General features: G+C 37.6%; 1 protein-coding gene across 3 annotated transcripts in view; it reads right to left on the bottom strand.

The window, feature by feature from the left end:
- Window positions 1–11,135: 11,135 nt before the first annotated feature.
- The window catches only part of EPC2 (enhancer of polycomb homolog 2), a 104,019-nt gene continuing 95,783 nt past the window's right edge, over window positions 11,136–19,371 (bottom strand). For all 3 annotated transcript variants that reach the window (XM_037523306.2, XM_037523307.2, XM_054699719.1), the window contains 4 exons: window positions 16,521–16,657; window positions 14,630–14,789; window positions 13,366–13,699; window positions 11,136–12,401 (listed from right to left, as the gene is read on the bottom strand). In XM_037523306.2, coding sequence (XP_037379203.1) covers window positions 12,329–12,401; window positions 13,366–13,699; window positions 14,630–14,789; window positions 16,521–16,657 — 704 coding nt within the window. In that variant the 3' untranslated portion in view covers window positions 11,136–12,328. The remainder of the gene's footprint in view (window positions 12,402–13,365; window positions 13,700–14,629; window positions 14,790–16,520; window positions 16,658–19,371) is intronic.

Raw genomic sequence — 19,371 nt, 5'->3', positions numbered from 1 at the left:
AGCAGGAATAGCCTGCATTGGGAGGTGGGAGATCCCAAAGGATCACTTGGTGTTAGTACAGTGATTTCTAAACCTGGTTACATGTTAAGAATTTTGGGGGGGCAGGGAAGCCTCCCTGGTGGCGCAGGGGTTAATGACAGTGCTATCAAGCTTTTACGAGCCACTGCAGCACAAGTTCAATCCTCGGCTGGCCAGGAAGCAACCCACATGTCGCAGCAGACCTCTCCTGTCTCGCCTGCTGCTCCCCTCAGCAAGGTATTTCAGTAGATCTGCCTGTTCTCCTCCACTCTGTCTCTGGTGAATCCTCTCACCACCACCCCACCTCTGGCTTATACCCCAGTACTTGTTTGCATCAATAAATCTTTAAAAAAAAGAATTTGGGGAAAGAGGAGGAAGGACTTAAAACCAGATTATTAGCATTTTTTGTAGAATGAATGAGACTTCTGGAGCTGATAAGTCAGGATTTTTTTTAAGTGTCCCAGGAAATCCTGATGCAATCAGCCTAATACCATCACTCATTTACTTATTTATTTAGGAACTGTTTACTACATTCCAGCCTGCTGTATGAGTTGGTGAAGACAGAGCCAGGATCAAGATAGGCTTTGTTTCTGCTCTAATGACACTGAGAGTCCAGAAGGAGAAACAGGAAACAAGAAAGTGGACAAATAAATAAGTGAAGGTCACATAGAACATATGCTGCGATGAATATGCAACAGGGTGAAGTGATAGTTTAACTGCAGAATTTAGAAAAGGTGGTTGGGGAACTATATGGGACCGAGTTACAGTCAGTCGTGTGAAGATGTGAAGAGTGTTCAAAGGGGCAGAGTGCAAAGACTCTGTGGCAAAAATAAGCTTGCTTGATACCAGGTAGGGCAAGGCCGCTGTGGCCACGGGAGAGGATCTCTATTAATTGGATTTAATGGGCAGGCAGGGATCAGGTCTAAAAAGACTAACGATCAGGGTAGTGAGTTGAAATTCCTTGTAGAAGTAATGTTAAGTCCTACAATCTAGATACAATGTCAGAGGGATTAAAATATTCCATCTAGCAGAAGGACCTGCCGTTTGGTTGACTTGTTCCCATCCTCTGAATGGTATACATGTGTATGTCTTCTTTCCTCAGATATAAAACTCTTAAAATTTTATATCCCCAATAGCATCCAAGTACAGTAAGTGCTCAACAGTTGCGGAATAAAAGAAACTCAGCTATTCTGAAAAATTAGTAAATAAAAGTATCTTGTCCAAATCTCCATAGAATCTCTTTATAGATTTCTTGAATATCATTAGCAGGAATTCACTACTCTAGTAATTTGTGACTTGCAAGGGGAAATGCTAATTTGAAAGATAAAAGTTTGTCTTGCTATCCAAAAGTGGAGTGGTTTTTTTTTGTTTGTTTGTTTAAAGATTTATTTAGGGCCTCCCTGGTGGCCCAATGGGTTAAGCACCATACTATGAAACAATCCACAGCCTCTGCAGCACGAGTTCCATCCCTGGCCGGCCAGGGAGCCACCCACATGGCGCAGCAGACTTTTCCTGTCTGGCCTGCAGCTCCCCTCAGCAGTGTATTTCGGTCTGTCTGTTCTGTTCCCGACTCTGTCTCTGGTAAATCCTCTCAACCCACCCACCCCATCTCTGGCCTGTGCCCCAGCTCTTGTATGCATAAATTAATTGGAGCATAAGCCAGAGGTACAGGGGATGAGAGGATTCACCAGAGACAGAGTGGGGAGCAGAAGAGGCAGATCTACTGAAATACACTGCTGAGGGGAATAGCAGGAGAGACAGAAGAAGTCTGCTGTATCATATGGGTTAGCTCCCCAGCCTGCCGGCATTGCACTCATGCCACAGTGGCTGGTGATAGCTTGAGAGCAGTGTCTTTAACCCTTGCGCCATGAGGGAGGCCCCAAAAGTAGAGTGTTTCTATAAAAAACTTCATAAACTGAAATGATGTAAAGCAATGAAGCAATTACCATTAATTCATATGGAACATTTTGAGGGTTCCCAGATCCAAAAATAACCTACATATCACATCAAATAACATTAACATATAATAAAAACAGGAATGATGTAATACACACACCTATAAAGAGTCCTTCCATGGAAGAAGCTTGGTGGTACCATTCTCCACAGTCAGGGGTGAGTGCTGCCTTTATTACACCTGCTGTAAAACAAATGCTGAATGCTAGTTTTTTTACTTTTGTCATGAAAGTGAAAATCTCTTCTTTTCCAGATTTCCTTCTTTTAGGAAAAAGAGATACTAATGAAGATCTTTCATTTTATAAACTTAGTGGCTTAAGGTTTAAAAATGTTTTCAAATGTTAAAAAATCAGGGGATACTTGCATAGTTAATGTAAATATGTGCAAATAAGTATCGTCAATTCAATGAAATTAGATCAAATTAGTAAGTACAAAAAAGTTGCCTTGTAATTAAAAAAAATTGTGTAATATAATGAACTCCTACTTACATGTGATAATCTTATAAAAAATGAAAATGGGTGTTTAAAATACTAATTTCAAGGCATGCAGTTTTTTTGTTTGTTTGTTTCTTTTGTGGGATCCTCGCCGGTCAGCTGGGGATCGAACTGGCGCTGCAGAGGCTACAGGCAGCCTTGCAACCCAGCACTCAACCACTGTGCCACCAGGGGAAACCCCAGGCATGCAGTTTTTAAGGGCACCTAACCTATACAGTGTGTATAATAAACCATCTGTCTTTTAATAACATGGCCATCTGACACTTTCAAACGTAAGACTTATAACTAAGAGCTGAAAACCACTTAAACTAGCATCTATTGGACCAACTTTTGTTCAGAAAGCACACAGGAATTTGCCATCTTCTAAGATAAGTCCTAGATTGGTCACTATCTAGGTTGGCGACTCTGTACAAGCTTCCTCATCTCTCTGAGTCCTAGTTTCTTCATCTGTCAAAATAAGTGTTAGATTAGATCCTATGTAAGACTCCTTCTTAGTTATAAAAAGTCTATGCAATTTATTTCCTGAGCCAGAATGGAAAAAAGGCAAAAGTCCTTGAGAAAAGTATTGTTCTTCATTCATAATCATTGAAACACGTTTCACTTACAGTTATGAAGACTAAGGACAGCAGGCAGCTTAGAATGATTTACAAATGAAAAATTAACCCAAGTCAAGCTGCATCTGTAAGAGAACTGTGTTAAACAACAACAGCTGGGTACAAATGCTATTTGCATTTTTTGGGCAAGCATCCAATGTGGCTTTGGTGTGAGCAAGCCTCCTAAAACTGCAAAAATGGAAAGCTTTGATTATTCACTACATTCCTGATAACTGTGTTGAAATCTGGTTTCTGACAAAAATACTCCCAGAAAACAGAGTGCCTAAGAAAACATTGATTACCCACAAACCCAAGAAATGAATCTTATAGCAATCATTGATGAAGAAATATTTCTAGCTCACAAACACAATGACAAAACCAACAGCTATCCAATCTGCTCCCAGATTTTCTTATATTTGAGCACGACTGCTAATTCTGTATAAACATAAGCAGAAAAATAGCTTTTGAGACTCTTAAGACAAAGCCTATTTCTGCCACTATCCACCCACAACCATCTGCTAGACTATGGATTAAAGAAGATGATAGAAACCTCAAAAGGAAGTTTCACAAGGAAAACAAGTTTCCGAAGCTATCGGTCAACCATTTTCAGCATACATTATTTTAAGACTTCAAGTCCATTAGGATACTAGTACAAGAAAATGAAACAATGTTTAATGAACACCATGTTTTGGTTTAAAGCAATAAAATGGATAAAAAAAATCTCGACGCTGATCGCACTAATTGTTATTCATACACTTGTTTATTCCACAAATATTCCTAACAACTTCCCTGTACCAGGCTCTGTGCTAAGCACAGGATGGAGAATAAGTTCCTGCCATGGTGAGGCTCATGAGATACCTGAAAGAACTGGTAAAGAGACAAATATAAACTTATTTCCTTTGTAGCACTTAGAGATAAGGTACTGGCACAGAATCACAGAGGAGCATGGCCTGAGGGCACGTTTCTAAAGAGGGGACACACACAGTGTAAAAGACAGGGTATTAACAGGCAAATAAGGTATTCAAGGCACAAGGAACATCCATGTACAAAGGCACCAACGCAAGACATCATTTGTTAAAAGTCAGGCCCAGATGCACCAGCGGGTTACCAGTGAGGTGACTGAAAAAGTATTAAGGAATGAGTTTGAAGAGAGAGAGCAAGACATGAACTATTTTACAGTGATGGTAAGAATTTGGATTTTAAATGTAATGAGAAACAATGGGAGGGTTTTTAGAAGACAAGTGAAATAAACTGACTTTTAAAGGGTCATATTTGCTATCATGTGTATTGGAAGTGGGAGGTGTCATGAGGCTGCTGCAGTGTAAGAGATGGTAGTGGTCTGGATAAGGAGGAAAATAAATGAACTCTAAATATTTTGGAGCTCATGTCAGACTTGTTAATGCATTATCACAGGGGTGGTGAGGAAAGGGAGGAATCCAGATGAATCTCAGGCACACTGGGGGCCATATCGGAAATGGCAGATGGGTGAACTTTGGTAGGGTGGAGAGGTGGTGCGTGTAACAGGTTTGGGAGTATGCAGGCAAGAAACTGTACGTGGTAAGCTTGACTGTGAGACTTTCAAAAGAAAGCATAGGGTGTAGGAGAATGGAATTCACACCGAATTTTGGGCTAAAGAGAAAAGTGACCTAACACTCATCATAACAAAGACTGTATTCAAATCCATGGCAGGGCAGGGTACAGAGTCAGAGGTCCTAGGAAAAAAGAAGCAACCAACGTACTGTGCAAACGTTGGGCAAGCAAAATTCCCCTAAAAGTTTCTTAAGGATGGAAATTTTGTTCTTGTAGTCAAATGTCACAGTAGCTAATGTAGTCAGAAAGGGGTACTGACAGCCGTGGTCTAGAACTTAGAAGCCTCCAGCATTGGTAATGAACAGGCATTTTACAGTGGTAATTAGATGATTAGAAGGGGAGCAATTCTCTCTGAGCATGTCGATGTTCTGGGAGTGATTTGGGAACTGAGATTGCTTGAAATGGGAAGGTGTGAGTTATATTTAAAAATTACTGTAGAGAATTTAAGTAGCCACAGTTTTAATCTATAATGAACTACATACAAAATAGAATTACCTTTTTAAGCATACACTCTCAAAACCTTAAAGGAATAAGGAAAAGCTTTATAAGGAACTCTTCATAATAAGCACTATTTCTAGTGGCCAGGGAGCTTGCGTGGAGAGAAGCAAGCCTTAGCTAGGGAAATCATAGAGCCCTCCATCCAGGTGAAATAAATTCTGAGCTTTTTAGTATAGTTACTTGTCTACAATCACAATAAACAGAAAAATTAGCGTAGTCACTCCCCACTTCAACTGCAACCAACAAACACCATCCGGTGAGCTTACAAACAAAAGCCAATCAACCACATAAGTAAACAAAGACCTAAAAAAAAAAAAAAAATTGTGGTATCTTGACCCATTTCTGGAGATCCAGGATCCACCAGCTGAGATGAGACCCACACATCTGTATTTTTATAAGCTCTCCTAGGTGCTTCTGAATGACATATTGGATAGGACTTCAACTGAAGTGTTCTGACCATGTCCTTGCTATTCTACCTCCTCACTGTTAAACTCTCAGCACCACCACTTCCTTTAGCAAGCAAAACCACTCACCTCTACCCACTTGCACTCCACCTCTGCATAGTTCTTCTAAAGGAAATTAGAACTCCCTCCTCTCTGGATTGCAACTTCTGCCCTTCAGCTTTCCCCTGACCACATTGTCCACACTTCTTTCCAATGTAGTCTTTTTTTCTTTTTTAAGTTGATCTCAACACAAGGCCTGGCTTATTTCCAAGCCAGACCAGACCTCCAGCCCAATATCCAGGATTGTGAATTTATGATTTACAAAGTAACAAAATGTTTGCACTAGCAGGACCTTAAATTGTTTCTTTATAAAAATATGTAATTCTATTGAGGTTAATCCAAGACATCAAGATGGGGGAAGACTGGGGTGAGAGGTGGTGGGATGGAGTTAATCCAACATGGATGTGGCAGACATGCCCAGGTGACGAATTCTTGACTTCTAATACCTACGCCTTTGTGAGTGTGGGCAAGTTCTGTGACCTGCTTCAAACGACTAAAAATTGGCAAAAGTGAAAGAATTTTACAGATGTGATTAAGGTTCTTAATTAGGTGACTGACTTAATTGAAAGACTGCAGTGTAGACTCTTTTCCATTGCTCCCTTTGAAGAAACAAACTGGTATGCATTCTACATCCAAAAGAATTTTATCTACAATCAGAGGAAGCTTAAAAGTGGATACCAGAGACACACTAAGGGGTGGAGGGGGGGCAGGACGAAGGGATTAGGGCCAAAATAAGGGGGGTGGGTATTGTACGGGGAATATAACCAAAATGAAAATGCATACATTGTGCAAAAAAGAAAATGCTGTTAAGAATTATATAAAATATGGGGCCTCCCCGGTGGCGCAGCTGTTGAGCGCTGGGTTGCAAAGCTGCCCGCGGCCTCTGCGGTGCTGGTTCGATCCCCGGCTGCTCCCCGGCCACTGGAGGAGGGTCCCACATGGCCCGCAGACCTCCCCTGCCGCCCGCTGCTCCCCTCAGCAGTGTACTTCGGTCCTTCTGCCTGCTCTGCTCCCCGCTCTGGCTCTGGTGAATTCTCTCACCCTCCCGCGCTTCTGACTGTACCCAGTGCATGTATAAACAAACAAATAAATAAATAAATCATGCCTCTATTAAAAAAAAATATAAAAAAATTATATTAAATAATGTATATTAAAAAAGTGGATTAGAAGTGGACCCTTCCTAAAACCTCCAGGTAAGAACACAGAGCAGCTGCCTTGATTTCAGCCTTCTGTTAGATACCTAGCCCATAAAATGTTTTGTTTGTAATAGATTCTTAGTCAACTGTAGAAGATTAATATAGATGAGTGATGTTAAAAGCTGAAATTCTGCATCTTCACTATCCTTAATTTGAGTTCACCTGGTCATGGACTACAATTTACTTAAGGAAGTGAGAAGAGCATATGAGAGACAATAGACAGGAGTTTAGTGCCCATGACCCTTGTACCCTGAGAGAGAGCAGGTGGTCTGGAGAAGGTGGTGTTGGTCTGGCAAGGAGAACCAGTGTTCTTCTATGCACTACTGTTTAAAGATTTTTAACATTCGCAAATCAAACAAGTCATTGCTTTTATTACAATGTGCTGTTCTTCAAATCAATAGTTTGTATACTGAAGATGAAATAATTTTGAGTGTGAATGGGGTCTCTTGTAGCAATGAAAGATAACTGCAGAACCTTCGGCTGTTTTCTCTGAGGGAGCGTCAATATTCAGCGATATCATCTTCACCTGCAATTTTACTCTAATCAATGAACCAGTAAAGCAGGGGTTCTATTCAAATTTGCAGTGTATTCTAAGCAAGATTTCATAAAAACAAGATGTCTTTAAGTACACACAGGGCCCTCCCATTCTGAGATAGACCCAGCCTAAAATTCTGTACTAAGTAAATCACTGCTGGAGAAATGAGGCTATTTAATGCTACATCCTCCTCTCTGCATTAAGATGTCTAGCTTTGCAATAAGCCATAGTCAAAAAGTCCAAGTTTGAAAGAAAAAAGTAGTCCCTCCTCCAGACAACAGGAAAAGGCATTGACGGTAGATAGGCTCTGATTTGTTACCCATGCTTTTGAATGGAGCAGGTGTCAATGGACAACACAGCAGGGAAGGTTGTTTCTTCGGAAAGCAATGTAGTTAACCTGGGAGAGGTGAGAGGGGAACTTGATTTCTAGCGCATCAGATCAAGTAGAGCTATTAGGGGTTATCTAATTTCACCCATTTGTCCTGTGACAAATTCAGAGATATGAATATGATAAAAATCACTAGCAGGACCTCCCTGGTGGCCCAAAGGGTTAAGCACTGCACTATGAAGCAATCCGCAGCCTCTGCAGCACAAGTTCGATCCACGGCCGGCCAGGGAGCAACCCATGTGGCGAGGCAGACCTCTCCTGTCTGGCCCACTGCTCCCCTCAGCAGTGTATTTCAATCAGTCTGTTCTGTTCCCACTCTCTCTGGTGAATCCTCTCAACGCCCCCCTCCCCCCACCCCAACCTCTGGCCTGTACTCCAGCTCTTCTATGCATAAATAAAAATCTTTAAAAAAAAATCACTAAATATGGTAGACAGGACTAAAACTCAGCTCAACGAATTCTGATATTCTTCTGTACTTATTTCCCCCATTTTCACTGCCTCTGAAAAATATACGCTTCTTGTGTCCATTTGAGACTTATTGTCAATGAAGTCAGAATGACTAGTTTTGCATGAACTCAGCTGTGTTACATAATGTATCGCTATTCTCCTCAGTATTGATGACAATGACTTCATATTTTAAAAAATGAATAGCTCCAGACTAACTGCATGCTCAGTCTTAAACTTCCTTGGTGAGTCCCAATGACAAGCAGGCCATGTCTCCACCTCCTCCAACCTTCTCAGTGTGGCCTCCTTTATGGAGTTTCAAGAACTTGCTTCATGTGGAGAAGGGGAAACCAGGGTCCAGTAAGAACAAAGCTGAGGGCCTCCCTGGTGGCGCAGCGGTTGAGCGCTGGGTTGCGAAGCTGCCCGCAGCCTCTGCAGCGCCGGTTCGATCCCCGGCTGCTCCCCGGCCACTGGAGGAGGGTCCCACATGGTGCGCAGACCTCTCCTGCCACCCGCTGCTCCCCTCAGCAGTGTACTTCGGTCCTTCTGCCTACTCTGCTCCCCGCTCTGGCTCTGGTGAATTCTCTCACCCTCCCGCGCTTCTGACTGTACCCAGTGCTTGTATAAATAAATAAAAATAAATCTTAAAAAAAAAAAAAAGAACTAATCTGAGTTTTAGCCAGATTAAGTTCCACTGTCATGTGCTTTGGCACTTACTGGGCTAAGGCTGGAAAACAAACTCAGTGGTTTAGGCTTGCTTCCCAAATGGCTAAATTTGTTAGATCAAAAGCACTAAGCTTGGGAGGTGAAAGACAAACATTAACTGACTGATGGTCTAAGTGTGGGGAAGGACTGTTTTCTAAATGAAATTTAAAACTCTGCTACAGAAGTCACCCATGAGTGGACTGAGAAGTACAGTTAAGTACTTCTTTGAAGAGCACTTCATGTTAAAAATGGAAGATAGCAGTTAGAAGTGTGGTGACGACTTAATTTAATACCTGGCTTAGTAACTTACCATGTATGTGACACAGGACAATTATCTAGCTTCTCTAAATTCCATTTTCCTGTTCTGTAAAATGGGAAAAATAATAGTATTTTACACATATTATTTGGACTAAATGAAAAAGTCACTAAGAACTCTATGTGCTTCATGTTTGTTATCATTACGCTGTGGTTAATGATGAAAAATACCTTTTTTTTTACAAGATACAGTAATTAGTGATTACTCAAGATATGCCTTTAGAAATTTAGCAGTTTGCCAAATGAGTTAAGGGGGCAATACATTTCAGTGGAAGTGTACTTGTGATGATCCATAGATTTTTCTCAGAAGTATAGCATTTGTTCAAAAGTATACTCAAATACAACAAAACATACTCAGAAGTTTCTCTCTCCAAATATAACCTTGATAACAAACACTTAAGCGTAGTTGCAAATACTGTAGTCCGTATTTTTTAAAAAGACAGAATATATGTGTTGTATTTTTAAAAAGTGCTCTCCAAATATTTTTATTTTTCTCTTGGTCTTTTGCAAAAGAAAGACATGCAACACAACACAATCTCAAATATACTTAAGAACTATACCATCATAATTACTCATAATGATGATCTTGAATTATTGGGAAAGTATTACTCTCTTTAGGAAGGCATTAAAAATAGTTCATAAATATCTTAATCTATACTGAATTATAAGATATCCCAGCTCATGAGTTACCCTTTTGTTTAAAAAAACCAAGCAACCTATTATTCACACCCTCAAAGAATACACTTCTCCTAAGGGTTCTAGAATCTCAATGAGAACTACAAGTACCAACACTAGTTTTCTCAGAAAACCAGGAGATGGTGGTACTGCCCAGTAGAGGACCAGAAAAAAAAAGAAATGTTCTTTAATAAGGTGAAAACTACCCATCACTTAAGGCTTTGAAAAAGCACTGAAAACACATGTGTGAGAGTAAGTGAAATGCCATCATGAAAGAGTTAAAACCATCAAAATAAAGAAGGCTTATTTTTCTATTTTACTTTAAATGGAGCAAATAAATTGGTCATCAGTCTTTGATAAGTTCTGGATTTGTCACATTTCCAGAAACTTTACAAATGAATATTTCTTTTGTTTTACTTCAATCATTTATAACAAAAAAATCACATAAAGCAAATTCACTCATGCTTTACTTCAGTAAAATGGAAAAAAAAGCTTTCTCTAAAATTGGCACTGAAGTTGTTTTAAGTTCTTAACAGCATGGAGATACATCCAACTATAAGAATGAACAGTCATAATACATATCAAATCAAAATTATTTCCTTTATATCATCATCAATGAGTTAACTCCAGAGGTAGTATGGCAGAAATGAGCATGGATCCTAGTAGGTCACAACCAATGAAGAAACTAAATTTATTTTTTCTATGGTTTTGACCATAAATTGCTTTATACATTTATGACCTGAATAAAAACCACTCTCAGCAGAAATCTTGGCCCGTTATTTCAACTGACACATCAATTTACAACTTTCAAGAATGCAGATATAAAAAATGTAAAGTATAAAATTATGTAAGTTTGAAATGGTTTTAATCATATTCATTAAAAATATTTACATTTCCCAGTACTTACTTGACAAAACCCCCTTGCAATATAATTCTACTCTAAACTTTTATTTATAAAATGAGGCTCATTTATGAGATTTCAATGAATGTTATACTGCAAATCACTTACATTTCGTAAAATATTTTAAGAACTTTTCATATCAAAGGTAGTTTATATTGGATTATCTGAAATCCAATAATGCCCACAGATGAGCTTCTTATAATTCTTTTCATTAATGCTTGGAAAGCACTGTGAAAATGAAAAGTGCTGTTAAGTGCTATCGTCTCCCTTAAATTTTCACTTATACTGTGTGCACATTGTGAAATAAACACATATGCAGCATGTCCATGTTTTGATATGTATTTTTATTTCCCTGCAGTTTTCACTTATCAAGAACAAGTAACAGGGAAAGTTGTCTGAACTAGTGCATAAACAAACATTCTGAAACACCACTACACGTATCTAATTTACAAGAACCGTATAAAAAAAGTCACTAAAACACTACACTATGAAGGTGTCCAACGTTTACAGTCAGACTTTTTCCGACCCGTTACTTGCCTTGTAGCCACAGGAAAACTCTCCAAAATTGAAAAGACAATCTTGCCACAACCCTCCCCCCTCCCAACACCTGGGATGGCTCGATAGCTAGACTTCCAATAATTATTGCAATGATATAATGCAATACATACCTGGTAAAAGATCCTTTATGTGGTGTGTTACAGTTTTAAAGCCAGTTAAAATATGCAGTCTTCTGATAAAATGCAATCCTTGAAAAATTTCCTTATCTGCACAGTTTAAATGTGCTAGATGCATAATTTTTCCTAGTCCATTTTTTCTGTGTAATTATTTTTTATAAACTGGTATTATAAATAGAAATATACATTCAAAATATATGGAAAAGTGAGTTACTACATTAAATTTGCATGTATCGATCCATCCCTTTCCCCTGCACAGTAATAGAAAATACTATTTTGCCTTGAACTTCATATTTGACAGTGAAATGCCACTAAAGTATTTACCAAAAAGTCCATCTAGTCAAATTGTGAAACAAAATGAACCAAGTGAAAACTTTACAGTTCCTTTAGAAAAAAATTACAAGAATTTCATTTCCTAGCTATGAATCTTTAACTTTTTAGACACAAAGTTGGATTTATTTTTTACAAGATACAAAATGTAAACATGGCAAAATAAATAGTTAAAACAAGTGATGCAGGATCCCATTTCATGCTCATGATCCCATTAAAGAATTATTTTTTAAAATCCATTCAGTTGCAAATTCAAGTGCAAAAGCATGATGATGAATATCTACTATTCAAGTAACAGAAATAATATTGATGATACAAATAAACTATTTTACAAGGTAGTGATTTCCCAATTTTACAAAATATACATCATATATCGATTTAACATCTGATATACTGTAGTCCATTTAGGTCCATTGTTACGCTCTGTGATCCACCCACAGAGAGTCGCCTTTTGCATTCAGCTGGAATATGAATGACTGCACACCATCAGCACAGGTCAAAGCCACACGTTTTAGGTTATGTCACTTCCATAGCTACTGTTGTCTCTGCTATTCCATTTAAACCCAATCTTTCTGGTTCATGGTTCTCTCTATAATAAGGCAGAGTGAAATAAATATTAATACTCTCTGGAATATGTTATCATTTAGTATTTACAGATATTATTTTTTAGGTAGCTATAACTAAACATACACCTCACAAAAACATTTCCAGCTTTTATAATTTATATATAGGAATGAGGAAAGTTTTTTCTCATCTCAGAAATCCTACTGATTCCCACTTAATTATAACTAGTTATGTAAGAAAGATAGTAACTCAACATATTTAAGAATAAACCAATAATAAATTACTTATGAAATATATAAAATAATCCAAGTTATTTTACAACAGATGGAGCATATAATGCACCAGAAGAACAATCATAAGAAGTACAGTATTACTTAAATTACTTTCCACAATAGTTTAATTTTACAGGTTTATGGTGATAGTTATTAACCTATGAAAATCAATTTTTTTCCTGATTAATTGTTCTCCTATATTAGGGTCAAAGAAAGAAATATAAAAACACTCTGAAGTACATTATCATAGATTTAGTTAATTCCAGAATATTCTTAATCTTGATATGTACATAGAATCATTTACTTTCCATTTGTATATGATGCTGAAGAAAACACAAGTTTTGATAGTTGAAATCTGACACAGAATTTAAAAGTATTAACTCTAACCTTCCAGACTATATAAACTACAAAAAAGTATAAGAGTAAATGACATTTTAAAAATAGACTCTGCTGCATTAATTTTGGTTTGATGGCTCCCAATTTGCAGTTTCTTCTCCCCTTATTTTCTCAAAATTGATGGTTAGCGTTTAGCTATCTTACTAGTGACTTAAACAAATAATCTAGGTCATAGAACTTGAAGCAGATAATCAGTGTCTATGAAAAAGCAAGTCAATCAACAGACATCTATTGCTTGAGCAGCAAAAAAGTCTTTCTCTTCCAACAGAATACCCAGAAGAGACAGAATGATACTTAGAACACACACACACACACACACACCTTGCTATGCTGCTGATGGCACTGCTGGGAGTAACCTTTGGCACTCTGTCCATACTGGCAGCAACTGTGGCAAGTTTTAAGGCTGTTGGCGATGGTGCTGAAGTCCGTGTGTTGATATGCACATTGACTGGAGAAACAACACTGACATTATTGAGGTGCACTGCATTTGTCAGGCAGGAATTGTTCATGGGAAGTGTTTGAGGACTGCTTGTGCACAATGCTGGGATTAAGTGGTTTGTAGTAGTGTGGCCAACTGTCCTTACAAGCTGTACAGCTGAAATCCCTGGGCTGGATGATAAAGCCATATTGGTGGAGTATAATGTTTTAGAGGTTCCTGAAGGAGGGAAAAAAATCATTTAATTCATGTCATGAGATATTAAACTCTTAAAAATTAGGAGTTTAATAAACATAAATGTAAACATTTTAATTTTAATTAAATACCAGATTAGCTTTCACCATAACAGCCTCTCCAAAAAGAGCTTTGGAACATTAAGAACAACAGACTAACCTACTATAACTCCATAAACCCCTTTTTTCATTGTCCTACAAAAAGGTTTTTGCAAAATATCCTCCCCCCTCCATATTAGGAAATTGCATAATAGGAAAGAGATTCTTTGTGGACGTGTAGGGCAGATAGAAACAATAGTTGGACTTCCATTAGAATCTACAGCTGTAAGAACACAGCTCCAAGGAGGTGTCAAGGAGCAATAGTGTATGTAAAAGCAAGCAGAAAATTCCAGGATCTCAGTAGTAGTTGAAGAATGACATGAACAGCAAGTCTTCAAAGACTCAGTATAGTAAGAAGCTGAGAGAGTATTTCACAGCAATCTGTGTCTCAACAGGAGGAATCAGAGAAGTAAGCCTATGAGTACATAAGAGTGGGTAGATAAAGTGGATTTCAAACTTAATGACAGACCAGTCTGGATATTTTGCCTTTTGAGCAATGCATGAATAATTCAATGGTGATGGCTAGTGATCAGCTCAATGGGTTTCTTAAAATGTGAGCTAACTGACAGCATGTGGATGAAACTAGACATGGTGGAGTAAAGACAAAGGTGGGTAATTCAGTGACTATGGAAGAGGGAGAGCAGGCTGCGGGTGACTTCCAGAAAACATCCAGCTATTCTACCCCATCTATTCATAGAAATTCTGAAGAGTTCTGATCGACTTCTTGAACATTTTCCACCTGGATTTAAAATTCAAAACTGTGTATCAGTGAGCTACAACTTCGCACTACTAAGTATCACATGAAACCAAAGGTTACCTGAAGGCTGGACAACACCGTTTATGCTGTTGTGGCCAGTGTTCTGTTCCTTGGTTACTTCACTTCGACTTGGAACAGGAGCACTAACCACTGCAGATGCAGCAAAGTGGGCACTGGCTGAGTCAAGTGTTTTAGACATACAGTCAGAGGTGCTTGAGCCCTATAAAATAAAATTAAACTTAATTTTGTAGATGTGATTTTATAAACATTTTCAGGAATGGGCCAAACCCAAGAGATCGTTGTCTTTTTAATCTTTAACAGTTTTAAGTATTTAGATTAAGAACCCTTGCACTATTTTTGGAATATGAAGCAGGGACGTGATTAAAAACTGAGATGTGCTTATTTCTGAAATAGAACGAAGAGATTAAAAAACTCCAAACCCTTAGTATTCTATTAATTTTCCCAGTAAGTGTTAATGAATGTCTTTAAAAATACTTGATAATCTAGGGTCTCCCTGGTGGCACAAGGGGTTAAGCATAGCACTGTGAAGCTATCCGCAGCCTCTGCAGTATGAGTTCGATCCCCAACGGCCAAGTAGCTACCCACATGATGCAGCAGACCTCTCCTGTCTTGCCCGCTGTTCCCCTCAGCAGTGTATTTCAGTCAGTCTGCCTGTTCTGTTCCCTATTCTCTCTTTGGTGAATCCTCTCACCTCCTGTACCTCTGACCTGTACCCCAGTTCTTGTATGCATAAATAAATAAATCCTACAAAAACAAAAAGCACTTGATAATTTAGATTCCTATGGGCAAAATGAAATCACAGAGATTACCAACAGTTATTTACATAAAATATAAAAAAGCCTGTCCTAAACTTGTAGTAAGCCGAGTTCACAAAACTTGTAGTAAGCTGAGACTCATAAAAAGGAAACAAAATCAACATTAATGGCTGTCCTCTTGACTGTATATAACACTAGTAAGTTGTAACTAATGACCAATATTCCGAGGATGTGGGCCAGACCCAGACCCAGCTGGATGTTATAGGCATGTTGATGCATCCTAAGTCACCGTAATTTTCATGTTGCTGTATGAAGGATGTCCAAAGTCAGTGTTCGGACCCTCTGAAAATGTGCTAATTACTACGGGCAGATCATGTACTGAGAGCTATCACTGAGGTGGAGTTAACTCCATTATTACTTTAAGAATTAAGGAGGAACAAGACTCAAGACCTGTAACACAAGTTCATCTTTTTTCAAATGACTCAAACTTGAAATATACTTCTGAACCAGTATTTTGTTTTTAGTGCCTCAAAACAAGATTTTGCTCTTGTATCGTTCTGGAGACCAGAGGCTGAAATGAGTTTTACAGGGCTCTTACCAGGTCTCTGACAGGCTGGTTTCATCTGGCAATTACAGCTGTATGAGTTATTTTTATTCTTATCCCTAGTATTTTCAATTAACGGTGCCTATGGACAACTTCATCTAGGGGCAATTCTTTTTCTGAAGGGAAATCAGATTCAAAGAGGCAAGCAGTTATGGTGCTTTAGCTTTATTGGACAATTCAAGAGAATTATTTCTCGGCTCATGGAGTACATTCCCTTAAATACCATTTAAGTGGAATTCAGAAAGGTGCCCTTGGAAAAAAAATGGGGAGGGGGGGAGAAGAGGGGAGGATTTATGGTTATAATTACTTCTATTAGTTGTCAAGATTATTTAAAAAAAAGTAGCCACTTCTTTCTTAAATTATACATAACTGTATTTGACTCTAATGCTCTTCTCAGAAAATATAAACCAGTCCCTTTAAATTATGTAAATTAACTAAGCACACTTAGGTTTGAGACTCAAAATCAAGAGTAGCAATACCAAATTTATCTTTTGTGATGTGACTAAAATGGAATAAAATTACACAACTTTGAGAGAAAGGAAAGGACATAATGGATTAAAAGAAGCTTTACCTGTGCTTTTGGATGTGTCTGTTGTGAGGAATGCTGAGATTGCTGTTTCTGCTGTAGTTGAGCAAGTTGCTGCCTTTGCATTTGAACTAACTGCTGTTGATGTGTCTGAAATTGCTCTTCTGTGATACCCCCTGTTACTGGTAAAGGACATTAATTTCAAAAATAAGTATATTTAAAAGTATTTTTAATAATACAAGTAGAATACAACGTAAGATTATTCCACAATTAAGATGAAAACCAAATATAAATTATAATGTACACCCATTAGTAAAAATGACAAATTTCTGCAAAAATGACTTATAAAATGTCCATGACCTCATATCACAAAGTTTCTATATGTAGTTTTTTACTGTACAACATAAAGTAAATGTGAATATTCTAATGTGAGTATTCTACCATTTTTTCAGACTTAGTATCTTTGAGATCACTCATAATTCTCTACATCGCGGTGACTATACAATGAGGAAACACTGACTTATTAATATAAATAATAACTCAATGCAATGAAAAAGCAGGATCATTTCCAAGGCTGTAAATGACTCCTACTGTTGGTTTTCACCTATGACAGTGAAGTGAAAATACTTTTTTCTCTAATTATAAATCAGAGTAGAGGATATTCATCTAACAGAACCATAAACCACTGTTTAAGCTCAACAGAGCTGATACCTTAAATTTTACCTATAAAAATATGGGGTAGAATATAGAGTAGAAATTAGAAGTGTCCAGATGATATAATGTATCCAGTTATGCTGTGGCCAACTGTATTAGTAGATATCAAATAAAAACAAGACATCTAAAACATTTGCTTAAAAGATTAAGAAAAAACCACAATAGGCAACATTTTTCTCAAAGAAATATAAACAAACTTTCATTCACTGATATTTAAACAGTTAACTGACTTAGAAGATAGAAAGCTATTTTCATAGAAGCTAGTACTATTAATCCAGAAACAATAAAATCACATGACTATATGCACTATACTAGTGTAGTTTTGCTGCATTTTTCTTTACTGCTTTCTGTCTTCTATTTTACTTAATCAACAATTATTATTATTTTTTAAATTTTATATAATTCTTATATCATTTTTCACTTTTCCACAATGTATGCATTTTCATTTTGGTTGTATTCCCCATACAATTGCACCCCCCCCCTTATTTTGACCCTAGTCCTTACTGTATTCTGATGCAGAATGCTTCACTAAGAGTTAAGAGTGAATACAGAGAGAAAAATGTAAGAAGGTCTATGCTATAGAGTTCTGCAGGGTGGTTGGGAAGAAAAGATACACATAAATACCAACTAATATGAGTCAACCTTTACATGCAACTGAACAACCTAACCAATACAACCTACAGGAGCTCAGACTGGAGAATACACCCTTAGAATCTCTTCCCTGATTTTACTATTAGTTTAGAATCACTGATAAAAACTGTAATTTCAATGTTTTAAAAAATTGTATTTATTACTTACTCCTCCCAAAGTTTTCTACTTAGTAGGCTTGGAAATGAGAATGTTAAAAAAATTTTATTGTAAATTAGACACACAGCAAATTATGCATGGGTTAGTCTTTTCTGAAAAGAGGGATTTAGTCCACAGAGATTGGCAAAGTGTTAGAAATACCTTCATTTCTGTTCTGGAACATTATCATTAAACTTGTTTTGGACTATGACAGAAATTTTATTTTAAAAGATTAAAACACCTGGGGCTATGACAGTGCTCACTCTAAAATTTTATTATTACCTGTATTTTTGAAATGCACACTATTATCTTACAGAATTAACAAAATCAAATGCTTTGAACATGTTAAATTCATTGCAAGTGTTCTATTTTTATTTATTTATTTTAAAAGACTTATTTATTTATTTATTTATTTATTTATACAAGCACAGGGTACAGTCAGAAGCGCAGGAGGGTGAGAGAATTCACCAGAGCCAGAGCGGGGAGCAGAGCAAGCAGAAGGACTGAAGTACACTGCTGAGAGGAGCAGTGGGCGGCAGGAGAGGTCTGCGCGCCATGTGGGACCCTCCTCCTGTGGCCGGGGAGCAGCCGGGGATCGAACTGGCGCTGCAGAGGCTGCGGGCAGCTTCGGAACCCAGCGCTCAACCGCTGCGCCACCGGGGAGGCCCAAGTGTTCTGTTTTTAAATGAAAAAAATTTAATTCTAAATTTACTATCTTCAAAATCAAATGAAAATGTGAAGTATTCATGAATTTCCAGCTGTTTGAAAACCTTGGGAAAGAGATGAAAAATAACTTATTAGACACAAAGGCAGGGAGGAAAAAAACCTTTAAGTTAAACCCAAATAAGTCTGTTTAAGTCCTATGTGTACAATGAGTGTACCAATTCAAAAGAAATGGGACCTGGAATCTAGTGTTAGCATAGCCTTCTTTCTCAAATCCACTGTTACATTTTTTCAGACATAAAGTTTGTCTTGTGGTGAAAGGGTGAGAATCATAGTGGCTAAATTTGAGGAATAAACCAAATAAAGAGAACATACTTTCAGTGGTACTCAAAATTAAGAGAGAAATGAGAATAAGAATTTTTCCAAAATCTTTTATGCCACACAAGTCAACAAAACCTTACTAATTTATAAAATAAAATTTATTTATCTAAATCACAATTATAATTCTTTTCATTAAAAAATTACTTTTGGCTTGTAGTCTTTGGCTCACAAAGTTTTGCCAACTAGAGGTATTTTGGCAATAGAAATACTTGCTTTTATGAAGAGATCACTTATGTATGTATTAAAAATGGACACAGATAAAACTACATTTTTTTTTTAAAGATATGTCTATTTATTGCTTGGTCTCGTTGGGACCATTAACTGCTGAGGAACACTATCCTTTTACCCAAAA

This window comes from Talpa occidentalis, unplaced genomic scaffold, assembly GCF_014898055.3.
Source record: "Talpa occidentalis isolate TD23 unplaced genomic scaffold, MPIMG_talOcc4v2.1 talOcc4.3, whole genome shotgun sequence".
Classification (NCBI taxonomy): Eukaryota; Metazoa; Chordata; class Mammalia; order Eulipotyphla; family Talpidae; genus Talpa; species Talpa occidentalis.
Note: the sequence above shows the minus strand (reverse complement) of the source record. Positions and strands in the feature narration are given on the sequence as shown.